At 47.7% G+C, this 12772-nt stretch overlaps 1 protein-coding gene across 1 annotated transcript in view; it reads right to left on the bottom strand.

Annotated features, from left to right (window-relative positions):
- Positions 1–2351: 2351 nt before the first annotated feature.
- kcnq1.2 (potassium voltage-gated channel, KQT-like subfamily, member 1.2) overlaps positions 2352–12772 on the bottom strand; it is a 42804-nt gene continuing 32383 nt past the window's right edge. Inside the window, exons 13-16 of the mRNA XM_056598733.1 lie at positions 11955–12023; positions 9981–10061; positions 3263–3308; positions 2352–2417 (exon numbers count right to left, since the gene is read on the bottom strand). Coding sequence (XP_056454708.1) covers positions 2352–2417; positions 3263–3308; positions 9981–10061; positions 11955–12023 — 262 coding nt within the window. The remainder of the gene's footprint in view (positions 2418–3262; positions 3309–9980; positions 10062–11954; positions 12024–12772) is intronic.

Here is a 12772-nt window from a genome sequence, read left to right on the forward strand (position 1 = left end):
GCTACTTAACTTGTTTATTGTTTGACTTGTGATTCAATTAGATCATTCATCCCCGTAAATGAGATTACTGCAGATTAGTATAGATATATAATGACACATGAAGCAATACAACGTCTTTTCCATTACCTCGAATTACGGACCAAGCCGTTTTAGAAGAACGTCTGGCTGGAGATGGCACAGAGCCTGGGACAAAACCCAGCCACTACAATGGGTGGAGCTGGGCTTTGTTTCCTGTTTGGTTTGTGTAGAATTCTACCGAATGGGAAACTCATTAGTTTGAGTCTATGAAGCCTTGAGAAGGAGCGTTGAATAAGTGTATTTCTACAGCGGCCGGTCTACACACAGTGGATTCAACACCTTTTCCAGACACTTTCTTACACCTAACAACTGCTGGCCGATTTCGCGTTGGGAGCCAATTACACCCTTACAAATCCCCGCCTCCAACAACGTGATTGGTCGATAAACAAACACCAAGATTGCTAATCCGAAGTCTGATTCGCGACACTACTATCACATCGTAAGAACCCACGACCACGCCAGTGGCAGGCCGGCGGAGAACCAGAGCGGGCCGGTGGGGCTGTGGTCCCATGCCACGGTGCTGCTCCACGTCGAATCAGCATGAAAGAACAGCGGAGAGTCATAAAGACACGGTAGCGGGCTGTCAACTTTACAGCACACATACACACGTGTGGTGTGTAAAGGGCGAGGGGAGGGTCCCCCCCTTTCAGCACCACGGCAGACTTATTTAGAGTGGTTATTAGTCCCACTTACTGCCACGCACAAACCTAAGGGGGTCTTTGGTTATGGCCTGGCCCAAACATGGCTCCCATTAACGGTGGGGGCAAAAAAGAATTGAGCGCGTATGATGTAAGAAATGTGTGTTGAGGTGTACAGTGTGCATAGTACAGTGTGTGTGTGTGTGTGTATGTGTATGTGTATGTGTATGTGTGTGTGTGTGTGTGTGTGTGTGTGTGTGTGTGTGTGTAGGTGTGTAGGTGTGTGCCTGTGTCAAGAAAGAAGTTGTGAGAAACTGCGTAGGTGGATGGATGTGCATACGCATACTAGTGTAAGAGAAAGAGACAGAGAGCTCTGATAAAGAGAGAAAGAGAGGGAGAGAGGGAGAGACAGAGACAGAGAGCTCTGATAGAGAGAGGGAGTGAGAGAGAGACAGAGAGCTCTGATAGAGAGGGAGTGAGAAAGAGACAGAGAGCTCTGATAGATAAAGAGAGAAAGAGAGGGAGAGAGGGAGACAGAGAGCTCTGATAGAGAAAGAGAGAGAAAGAGAGGGAGTGAGAGATAAAAAGACAGAGCACTGATAGAGAAAGAGAGAAAGAGAGGGAGAGAGAGAGAGACAGAGACAGAGAGTTCTGATAGAGAAAGAGAGGGAGTGAGAGAGAGGAGTGAGACGGAGTGAGAGAGAGAGAGGGTATGCACAAGCGTACTGTCTGTAGGCAGAGCCATGGTCTTCACATGATATCTCTAGAGGGGGAGCTTTGCCTCTCCAACCCACTCTGGAACATCTGGAGCCGAGGCCTGTGACTGATAACCTGTGGACTACCTCTTTATCTGCAGTCCACACGACATGGAAAACTACACCAGCCTCCTGCACTTTTCGCCTTTTTTTGCCCTCTCTCTTGTGTTTTTCCATTTTTTTTTTCACGCACGGTTGGATAGTAGCCTGGGTGTAGTAGTAATATTAGTAGTAAAAGTTTACATAGTCAGGTTTAGTAGTGGTAGTTGTAGTAGTAGTAGTTATAGAAGTAGTGGTAGAAGTGATTAATAATAATTCACACACACACACACACACACACACACACACACACACACACACACACACACACACACACACACACACACACACACACACACACACACACACACACACACACACACACACACACACACACACACACACACACACCCACCCACCCAAGAGGGGTTCATTCAGTGTGGTGGGAGTGGCACTTTCATGCTGAGAGTGCAAACCCCCCCCCACACACACACACACACACACACACACAAGCACAATTTCAATACATATTTTCTAAGGCCCATAAAACTCAGATGGACACACACACACAACTAACCAGGTCAGCACACCACAAGTCAGCACATACAGCGCAGTGTAAACACATACACACACACACACACACACACACACACACACACACACAGGGGACCAGGCGCGTTCCAGTGTTCAAAGCGCACGGTGGAGTGGTGCACTAAGAGGCCTCTCCTCTCCGTGGGAGTAGCGCTTGCTCCACCATATACTCTCATTCCTGCTGGTGCAAGGAGAGAAGTGAAAAAAAAAGAAGGAAAAAAAAACCACAGGACCCCTCGGACGAGCTCCGTCAACAGCCCCCTCCATTCATCTCCAAGGCCCCCGAACAGTGGGCCCTCTCATGGAGCGGCAGCACCTGGAGACATACGGAGGCAACATCAAGAGGCCTGACCAACAGCAGCAGCAGCAGCAGCAGCAGCAGCAACAGACCCTACATCCACACCTGAATAAACCACACCGCCTCCCCCCACACACACACACACACACACACACACACACACACACACACACACACACACACACACACACACACACACACACACACACACACACACACACACACACACACACACACACACACACACACACACACACACACACACACACACACACAAACGCACCAGTGGCCCACATCAAATGCCCCGGGCTGGCCCACCTGAAAGCCGGCAAGTGGAGGGGAAGCCTGGCGAGGGTTTAGCGACGGCTAAGGAAGCGGGCAGACTCTGTTGGCTCGGCTGGACGGAAGCCTATACTACTGGGATCCGCAATGCAAACACACTGCCCAGGTGGTAGAGAGCGAGAGAGAGAGAGAGAGAGAGAGAGAGAGAGCGAGAGAGCGAGAGAGAGAGAGAGAACTTGAACCCTGCTTGTGGCTAGGAGTCGTGTGTAAGTGTGTGAGTGTGTGAGTGTGGGTGCATGTGTGTGTGTGTGTGTGTGTCAGAAGAGGGAGGCAGGGCAGTTTATTTAGACAGGTGCTTCTAATATTGGAGCAGGGAGGGAGACACACCTCAGAAGGACAGGGGGAGATCTATGTCAGATCTGGGAATCCTCTGAGTGAGGACGGGGAGGGGGGGGGAGGCCGACCCCTCCTCAGCCCGGGTTGGGCTGCCGGGATTAGGGTAGAGGCTCCCCGATAGTCTCCCTGACAGCCCCATAAATACGGGTCTTTGTGGACACGCAAAGGTTGCACTAAACATGTACGATCAGACAAGCGTAGGCCACGGTCCCGAACATGTGACCTTCATCTCTAATGAGATATGGGATATGTGTTATCCTTAGGCACAGCAATTTATGCAGAAATAAATACATGTCAGAATAATGTGTATGACTCAATAAAAAAATCTTAAATTACAGGGCTCAGCATAGTGCTTCACAGGAGAGAAACAATGTTTAATGTAGTGTCAAGACTCAGGAAAAAGCAACAATCAGTTCATACCGCAGATAAAACCCGAAAAGTAAGATCCTAAGAATGGCAACACCATCTATTTCATTTGAATAGGTTTAGGCAGGGACTTAAAAGCGATACATCAATGTAAAAGTTATTCAGAACACACAACACACAATCCAATGAACTGGTGTGTGTCACCTAAATCATAATGTGGAAGAGAATGTTGCTGGACTGTGCAGTCAGACGTAATCCAGCCACGAATCGAACCATGTGCTGTTCCCTGCTGCAGTTCTGCACTTTAGCAGAGATCTCTTCCTGTTTGTGTTCTCATTTTATTAAACATCCCCGAGCTACCGATGCTAATCTCCAGTCCAGTAATTCGGCCCTAATCATCAGATTTTGGGTAATTAACTTGGTTCATTTATTTAATGTGTCTACTTAACCCGAGGGTAATAATTCCTTATTATACATCGCGGGACTTTAATTACATAGGATAAACACAGCAGTACGTCTGGTGAATAAACAATTGAACGGAAACCACTAAATCACAATGTTAACACAAGAAAACACTTGAATTGTCATTAATAATGCGCCGGCAGTGTGTTATTGTTAATAGCACTCCCGATACATCAAAACAAACTGTGCTTTCGCCGTATATTTCCTGCTCCTAAAACAAAAGGGAGTGTCGCTATGACATCAGAGGGCCGTCTGGCGAAGGCGCGTAGCGAAAACAGCAATTTCCTGCGTTTATTTTCCTTTTTCCATCCTACTTTTTCAGAGTTGGGCGTCAGACTTGGGCGTGTCGCAGAGGATGGGCAGTGCTTTTTGGGAGGAAAGAAAGCGCGCAGGCCTGCCAAAGGCCAAACTGCTGGGCCGTGATGGCTGGGGAACATCCTGGCTCGACAGCTCTGGCCGTGTTCAACACAGCGCAGGATAACCGTTTGAAAAAGGAGGCATTTGTTTTCGGTCCAAAATAACTTTTTCAAAACACGGCCCCCGCCGCACTGAAGGGCCAACGATGCAAACACTGATGTGTGGGTCATGTGACACGATGTTTCCCATCCACAAAGCAACACAAGACAGGCCTTTTCGTATTCATTCACTTTGGAGGCCAAAAGGGGGATTTTTTTCTCTGGTGGAAAACACCAATTTAGTGTGTACCAAAAGCTGAAATGAAATAAACTCAGTCATAATTTGGACATGGTCGAAGATACAGGATGGCCTGCCTATTAGCTGCTAATGCTTCTGGTAAAGTGAGTTGACTAATACACAGGTCTTGTGTGATAGCCCTTCCGTTTTTGGAAAATCAAGCCAAGAGAAGTTCACGATGCTCTATCCACCAAGACAGGCCTTGTCCTTCAAACAAACAGGGGCGTGTTGTAAGGGTTTCTGGGGAGACAGTATTTTGTAGGGCAGACTGAAGCCTGAAGACCAAATGTGCCAAATTCTATCCTATCTTTAAACGTCACATATCTGGGGACTGGAACTGAGCAATCAGGGATTCTGAATGAAAGCACCGTGCACACACTTGCACCCGTCTGTCATCGGCGATTTCAGTCTGTACTGTATTGAAGTTCAAACTGAAAATGGATCACAACACGACTCTTAAATAAAACAATTCCTGTGTTTTTCTCTTGCAACACAATAGTGCTTAAAAAAATACATTAGACCGTCCCTACTCTCGTGCGGACAAACAAAGTGCCGCTCGGAGGAAGAGCTGGAAGGGGGGGGGATGATATCGTTTTTTCCGAGCCGATGGTCCTCTCGTCATGCCTGGTTTATGGTTAACCGTTCACGCCGTAGGAAAGAGTTGGCCAGGGCCTCTGTGTATCTGCACCGTCAGCCCCAGCCCGCAGGCCACCGCGGCCGTCCCCCCGCTACCCAGCGGCGCGTCTCAAAGCTCTTCTCAATACGACGGGGTAGCTAATAAGAGGCGCTACGGGTGCACCGTAATCATAGCAGACGTTTGGCTAATTATATCCTCAGACCGCTGTTTGCCGCAAGGGATTTAACCATCTGTGTGTGAGCGTGTGCATGTGTGTGTGTTTGTGTGTGTGTGTGTGTGTGTGTGTGTTGGGGTGCACACTCAAGACACACGGTATTTCCATTTGATTTAGTTTAATAAATAGGTCAAGAATAGCTCTTTTGCGGAACCCCTCTTCGCTCTTATTTCCGCACACGCCAGACGTCGGTTAAACTGCCGACGGAATCGGGAAAAAAAAAACCAGAAAGAATCCCGAAACATTCCACCTGAAGCCAGTGCAGCCTGACTTCCTCGTAATCTGGATGCTGAGGTCATTGCTGATGTCGACAGGAATCTCTCTCTCCCCCCATCTCTCTCTCTCTCTCTCTCTCTCTCTCTCTCTCTCTCTCTCTCTCTCTCTCTCTCTCTCTCTCTCTCTCTCTCTCTCTCTCTCTCTCTCTCTCTCTCTCTCTCTCTCTCTCTCTCTCTCTCTCTCTCTCTCTCTCTCTCTCCCCTCCCCCCTCTTTCTTCGTTCTGAATCAGCAGGGGTCACTTTATTTACACCCTGCTGGCCGGCCAGTCTTTGGGGTTTTTCCGATCCGTGCCGCGGACGGCGTTCCAGGGAAGGCAATCCCTCCGGCAGGGGACTGGCGTTGCCTTCCCAATAAAACCGACTGTGAGAGTCCCCCCCGCAAGGACGTAAACACCGTGGGCTCCTCATAACGCGGGCGCGGGGGGGCCCTCGTTAATGGCGGCCGGTGTCGAGCCCGCCAAAATGTACTCTTTAATTAAGTACTTTGTGGGAAGGCTTTTTTACGGCGTGCTGGGGTCTGGCGATGACTCGGGTGAAAGATGGCGTGCTAACCGCCCCGGCTGGAGGAGGTATTTTTTTGGGGGCGTGGAGGTGGGGGGGGGGGGGGGGGGCAATCATTCGGTGGTCAACTGTGTCTCTCTCGACACGTGTGCAACGCTTTCCTCGCTCTCCGGCTCAATATTCTCTCCATCCTTTCTATCTATTGCTTTTTACAAGGGCTAGGAGGTTTTTTCATTTGGACAAGTCTAACACCCCACCGGAGCTGACCCCGTAGTACCGCTGACGCGAGGCACTGAGGCCGCTGATCCAGATGGTCTGGATGTCGCTGAGGAGTTGTTTTAAAGTGAATATTAAGTGTGCGTACATTCCCCCCCCCCCCCCACCCCCAGCCACCCATGGGTCAGCTCGAACATCGGTGGAGGATTCCCGTGAACGTACGAGCAGTTTGGGGGCAGCACCGTAACGCTGTTAAGTCCATGAGCAACGCGCCCAGGGGGGGCGGCCTTAATAAAGGCTAATAGTGGGTCATAAAGCAGCCAACCACGCTGTTTTATTGTTGTTTGAAATGTAGCATATTAAGATGCTGTTATTGTTGTCGAGGCTTAATGGCATAAAGCAGCCCTATTGACCGGTTTCTTATTAGTACCTCACTATAGTCAGGCTATTACCCTTCAACCACATCCCAGGCACAGCAATCTCATTCAAATATATTACTATCATCTAGGTGGTGGTTAAGCTTAGAGACAAGGGGGGGGAGGGGGGGAGGGGGGGGGGGGGGGGCTCTACAACCGCACACACAAAGGGAAAGCTCAGACTTTCTGTAGAGAAATGAACTACTGTCCCCGGCCCCCCCACCCGGCTCCTTTTCTTCCTGCTCTTGAACTTGGCACCGAGTCAAGAAACCAGGGCACAATTTGTTCTTCTCCCGCTTTGTTTCGCTCCCTTTTCATAAAGTAGCAGCGAGGGGCTGACTCTCTCCCTGCAGAGACCCAGAGACTTGGATCTTACCTCATCCGAGTGTGTGTGTGTGTGTGTGTGTGTGTGTGTGTGTGTGTGTGTGTGTGTGTGTGTGTGTGTGTGTGTGTGTGTGTGTGTGTGTGTGTGTGCGTGCGCAGCAGGGCCTTCTTCCATCTCTACTGCCATATAAATACAACTATTATGTTTGTGTCCATTTTTATATCCAAATTAAAAGTTTGAAAGAAATGTGAAAGAGAAAATGGAACTAATATGCGTCATTTAGTAATACTTATATATTATATCTTTGTATCTTTATCCATAGAAATTAAAATTGTGTTAAACACAGCATTTTACAAAGTGCTTAAGAGTGATCCAACAAATTAAACACCTAATCGCATGACTCTGAATGTCAAAAGTGGAATAATCTGAGGTTGGAGAGCAAATTGTTCAGAGCAGAAAGATGACGAGTCTGCATATAAATGTACAGTTGACCCAGTGAGGCAAAGATAAACGTGCAGATGATCTTTGGGAACTGTAAACTGTTTACGCTGACTTGGATGTTGACAAGGACACCCAAAGTGGCTGGTATTCTTGTAAACAACCATGAAGTCATTAGGAGATAGGACCCGGGCTGTGTCAGTGAAGGGTGAGGTCATTACAGAAGCGCTTTTAATAGGGCCTTTGGGCTCTGCAGATCTTGGAAAGAGATTAGGGGCTTTTTAGTTCTGTCGTCATTTTCATACATGATTGCAATGCACGGGTTGGTTGAATGATAGTTTAATTTAAGGTTCAAAATGTGTTGCAGTAGAGACACTACAAAGTAAAGCTCGATGGTTGGTCCTGATAAAAGTGTGTACCAATCCAAAGTGCAGACAATACCACTTACAACAACTGGCCTGTAAACAAACTGTGGCTATCGGGCTGTTATCTGAGAGATGTTTTACTTTACACGCTGGGACCTTGTGTACGGATCACTGTCTGTTCTCAAAACAGAAGCATGGGATCCAAACGTACTTAGCTTTCTGAGCGTCATTTCAAAAGCGTGAAAAATATTTGTCGGTACCGAAACGAAAGCACAAATTCTCCATCTAGTCCCAATTTGTATTTCTTTATTCCGATGTATATAACAAAATAGTTAGAAGTTAGTTGGTGATAATAACTTAAGCGTCCTTTCAATTGGCACCGTGCCAACTCTAAAGAGCCTGTAGAACAGTTCCACTATATGGATAACAGTTGTTTCATTTCCTCCATCAGGACGTTTTTTAACAGTGTGAGCCAGCGTGAGGTCTATGAGCGCCACATACACTTGCCCCGGTTCCATCCGGGGTCACCCCGTGTGGACGTCCTTCCCCCTGCCTGGGCGCCCGTCCTCCCGGCCCCCTTGAAAGCAAACGGCCGGCGCGTACAGTAAGGAAATCCGAGGCGGCCGAGACAAAAAGCCAATTTGTATGAGGCCACGCACAATGGCCGCAGGGCTGGCGAGAGGGCCCCTAGGGAGCAGCCAGGGCCAAGCCCATGATGCATGATGTGTCTCGGTGTCGGGGATGGGGGGGAGGGAGGGAGGCGGGAGGGTGGGTGGGTGGGTGGGGTTATTGTCTATCTGTGGCCAGCTTGGAAGCAGAGGAACTAATTAAGTGGAAGCCTGCAGGTGGTCCATGTAGACTTTTACAGCCCGGGGAGGAGGGCAGGGCGAGGAGGGGCTGGGGCACAGATAAGAGAGCAGGACTGGGGAGGAGGGAAGGGGATGGGAGGAAGGAAGGAAGGAAGGAAGGAAGAAAGGAAGAAAGAAGAAAGAAAGAAAGAAAGGAAAAATAGAGGGCGAGAGAGAAGGAATGAAAGAACAGAGGGAGAGAAAGAAAGAAAAAAAGAAATAGAGAACAGAAAGAAAGAAAGAAAGAAAGAAAGAAAGAAAGAAAGAAAGAAAGAAAGAAAGAAAGAAAGAAAGAAAGAAAGAAAGAAAGAAAGAAAGAACAAGAGGGGAGAGACGGCTTACATGAGATGAGAAAGAAATAAGGCAGAAGAAAGTGAGGATCTCAGAAGATGACACAGGCACCCTAAGCTTGGATCTAGTGAACAAGGCTGCCCTCTGTGGTGAACTTCCCTCTGAGACATTTACTCATGTCTTCTCTCAGAGGGCGGATGTCACTGCGCCAGTGTTTGCTGGGGTTTAGCGGCTGGTGTTCCTAATGTCATTTATCCTGAGGAGTCAAGCTGTGGACGGTTGATGTGACAGAGCTGCACTCACATCTGATGGACGGCTGCACAAGTAGTTGCAAATTAATTAGAACTCTGATGTTGGCCTCGGAAATAAACTAATCGTGTAAGGTCGCAATTCATTTATAAAGAAGAATATTCATTTAGAAACAACAGAAGCATAAATATATCGAATTTTCTACGCCCGTTACATGAATATCAAATTACAAACAGTCAAAACTATAAAAAGGGTTATTATTATTGAATTGTATGAAGAGTTTCTGTGTGTTATTAATTAATGGGTGAATGGGTTTACACGCATGTGTATGTGCATGTATGTGTGTGTGTGTGTGTGTCTATATTATGCACGTGTGCATGTATGTGTGTGTGTTAGTGTGTGTTTGTCGTTGCACGTGTGTACGTTTGTGTTCATGTGCCTGTGTGTGTGTGTGTGTGTGTGTGTGTGTGTGTGTGTGTGTGTGTGTGTGTGTGTGTGTGTGTGTGTGTGTGTGTGTGTGTGTGTGTGTGTGTGTTTGCGGGTGCGTATGTGCATCTGTGTGTGTTTTCTGTTTATCTGTGTCTGTGTTTATGTGCATGTGTGTGCGCTCGTGTGTGTGAGTAGTAGTGTGTAGTCCCCCCGGCAGGACTAGGGGTCTGCGGAGCTGCACCAGGACAGTGCTGTCGTCTGTGGCGTGACACCAGGGGCAAAACAAGCCAGATGTTATGGGAGCGCCCGGCCTGCTCGCAATCAAAGCCCGCCTGCCGGAGAGGAGTTATGGGGCACCACTCACACACTACAGGCCCCTCCTCACAGAAAGGGATACACACTATTTAACATGGTGGACACACACACACACACACAGGCACTTAAACACACGCACACACACATACACGCACACACATGTGCACTTAAACATTGACATGCACACACACAAACAGACACATACATGCACATAAACACACGCACAAAAAAAAATGCACATAAATATACACAGACATGCACACACACACACACACACACACACACACACAAGCGTACGTACACACACACACACACACACACACACCCGCGCGCGCACACCCACACACACGCACACATGTAAATATTTACATGTAATCTGATTTGAAGTTAAGTTTTTCCCAAACCAGATTTTAAACAACAGAGATGTGCAGATGTAGAGCCATCTCAAGATAAGGGCCGGTAATCATTCCTCTCTGATTAACAGTCACACACCAGAAGTGCCTTGGATTGGGTCATTTTACGGAATCAACAACTGTCTTCAAACATAAACCACAACATGGAGAGCGTGTGTTTAGGATTAAAGGAATTCTGCCTCGGCTCAGGAAACATAACACCGTCACGAAAATAACTCAAACACTCAAACACTACGGCGGACAATATACCAACTCCAACGGCAGTTGTTAAGCAGAACAGTTGCTTTCTAGGCCCCGGTATAAAATAAAACGCAGGGTACATCTATAAAAGACACGGCGCCATCTGCTGTTTGCCGAGAGCTGGGAAGGAAAAGCTCCAAAAGCACAGGGAAACCAAGCAGTGAATGTTGAAACTTTGGAAGAAGTGCCTTATGATGTTGCTCTTCTTACGTTAACATTTCACCAAGCTTCAAAGAGGCTCCAGAGGTGTCAGGACACCTGTGGATCCCAGTTTAGTGGCTCCGTTTTTTTAAATCCCGGCCAAAAGATTCTGGGTTCAATCCATCTAGGTCTACATCTCTTACCTGTAGGCATCGTTAAGCAAGATACCTTATACCCTACCTGCCCCTTAATTCACCTTCGTGCCCCGTAATTCACTATAAGTCACTTTGGATAAAAACGAAATAGTACAGAGTAAGATGGCATTAAGTCTCATTATTGATTAATTTGTGTCTATGGTCAGCAAGGAACATGATGCTAAAGTGACTTTCACCAAAACACCAGGAAGCAACATGATGGATTTCATCAGAGATGGCCACTCTCACTCTCTTTCAGATGCCTTACTCTCTTTCAGGTTTTCACGAACACAAACGTTAATAACAATCAAGCATTACACATGTTCTGGATTCACCATGACTGGAAGTTAACGTTTTACAGGGTGCCCCTACACTACGACATCCTACATCACACACTCGGTAACAGGACATTCGGGAGAAACTGTGCCAAGATAAAAATCAACATGGCTTCCCCAGCGACAGAGGTCAAGCGAACGCAGCAAGCACCAAATGTACAGAACGGACTTGTTTTTCATTCCAAACCTATTCCCGAGAGGGACTTTGGGACATAGGGAAGGACGGACTCGATCACATTTTCCAGGAGTGGTGTCCCTATCAAATTAAATCCGATATATGTCAACGTGGGTGCGCCGGCCGGCGGATATTTCTTCACGGGCCGTCACCCTTCAGAAAACTTTTTTTTCAGTTTCCATGGTCCCTCTTGACCAGCATCACGCCTGACATTTGAAACAAGGTTCATGGGGAAGGGAGGAGAGCTGAGGGAGAGGCCAGGGAGGGAGGGAGGGAGGGAGGGAGGGAGGGAGGGAGGGAGGGAAAAGGGCAGCTATAGAGGGAAGAGAGGACGGTACCTTGTGGAGTTCAAGTGCCATGTGGAGAAGGGTTCCTCGGCGGGGGCCGCAAGGGGGCTGGTCAACAGGCTGTGAGGAAGAAGAAGAGACGAAGAGGAGGGAGAGTGAGACAGAGACAAAGTGGATGCGGTTTGAAAATAAGAAATTTCAATCTGAACTTTTTTTAACAGTCGTATGATATTTGAATTTGAACCGCGATACGATGTTTGTTTTCACTACACAGGGAGGAGCAACGAAGTTGAAATCCAGGGGACGGGGTCGGGGGGAAATGAGGTAAGCCAAGGAGGGGATGGGTTGTCAGGGTCAAAGGTTAAACACATGAAAGATGATAAACGCTCGGGCTTAACTCTTCACAGTAACGCACACGTTGTCCACGCCCACATACGGTGCACATAAACAATGACCCGTTGGAAAGAGTCATGTCCTCAATGCTCTCCAGAATTGTTGCACGAAGCACGACCATCAAAACTCTTCTTTTGTCCCACATAGCACATGTCACCCTACTTCCATGCAGGCAACCGACAGAAACACGTTGGGCGTTGGGCAAATGCACAACGCAAGTCCACCTACTGTATGCAAACTAACAAGGCCAACCACTTTTTGTGCTATTCCAGTTCCTTGTACGTCCTTGTACTCTGTAATGGATCTAGGCAGTGTCATATGACCGACAGAAAATCATTTTCAGCACATCACTTTAAGAATTTAAAGAGAATTTCAATTCACAGAAATACAAAAATACACACATGCCAGTAACTACAACACTGCTACCCAGGACGCAGTTCACTCAACAGGACATGTATTGAGTAGCCCGACTAGTA

Source organism: Gadus chalcogrammus, chromosome 9 (assembly GCF_026213295.1).
Source record: "Gadus chalcogrammus isolate NIFS_2021 chromosome 9, NIFS_Gcha_1.0, whole genome shotgun sequence".
Taxonomy (NCBI): Eukaryota; Metazoa; Chordata; class Actinopteri; order Gadiformes; family Gadidae; genus Gadus; species Gadus chalcogrammus.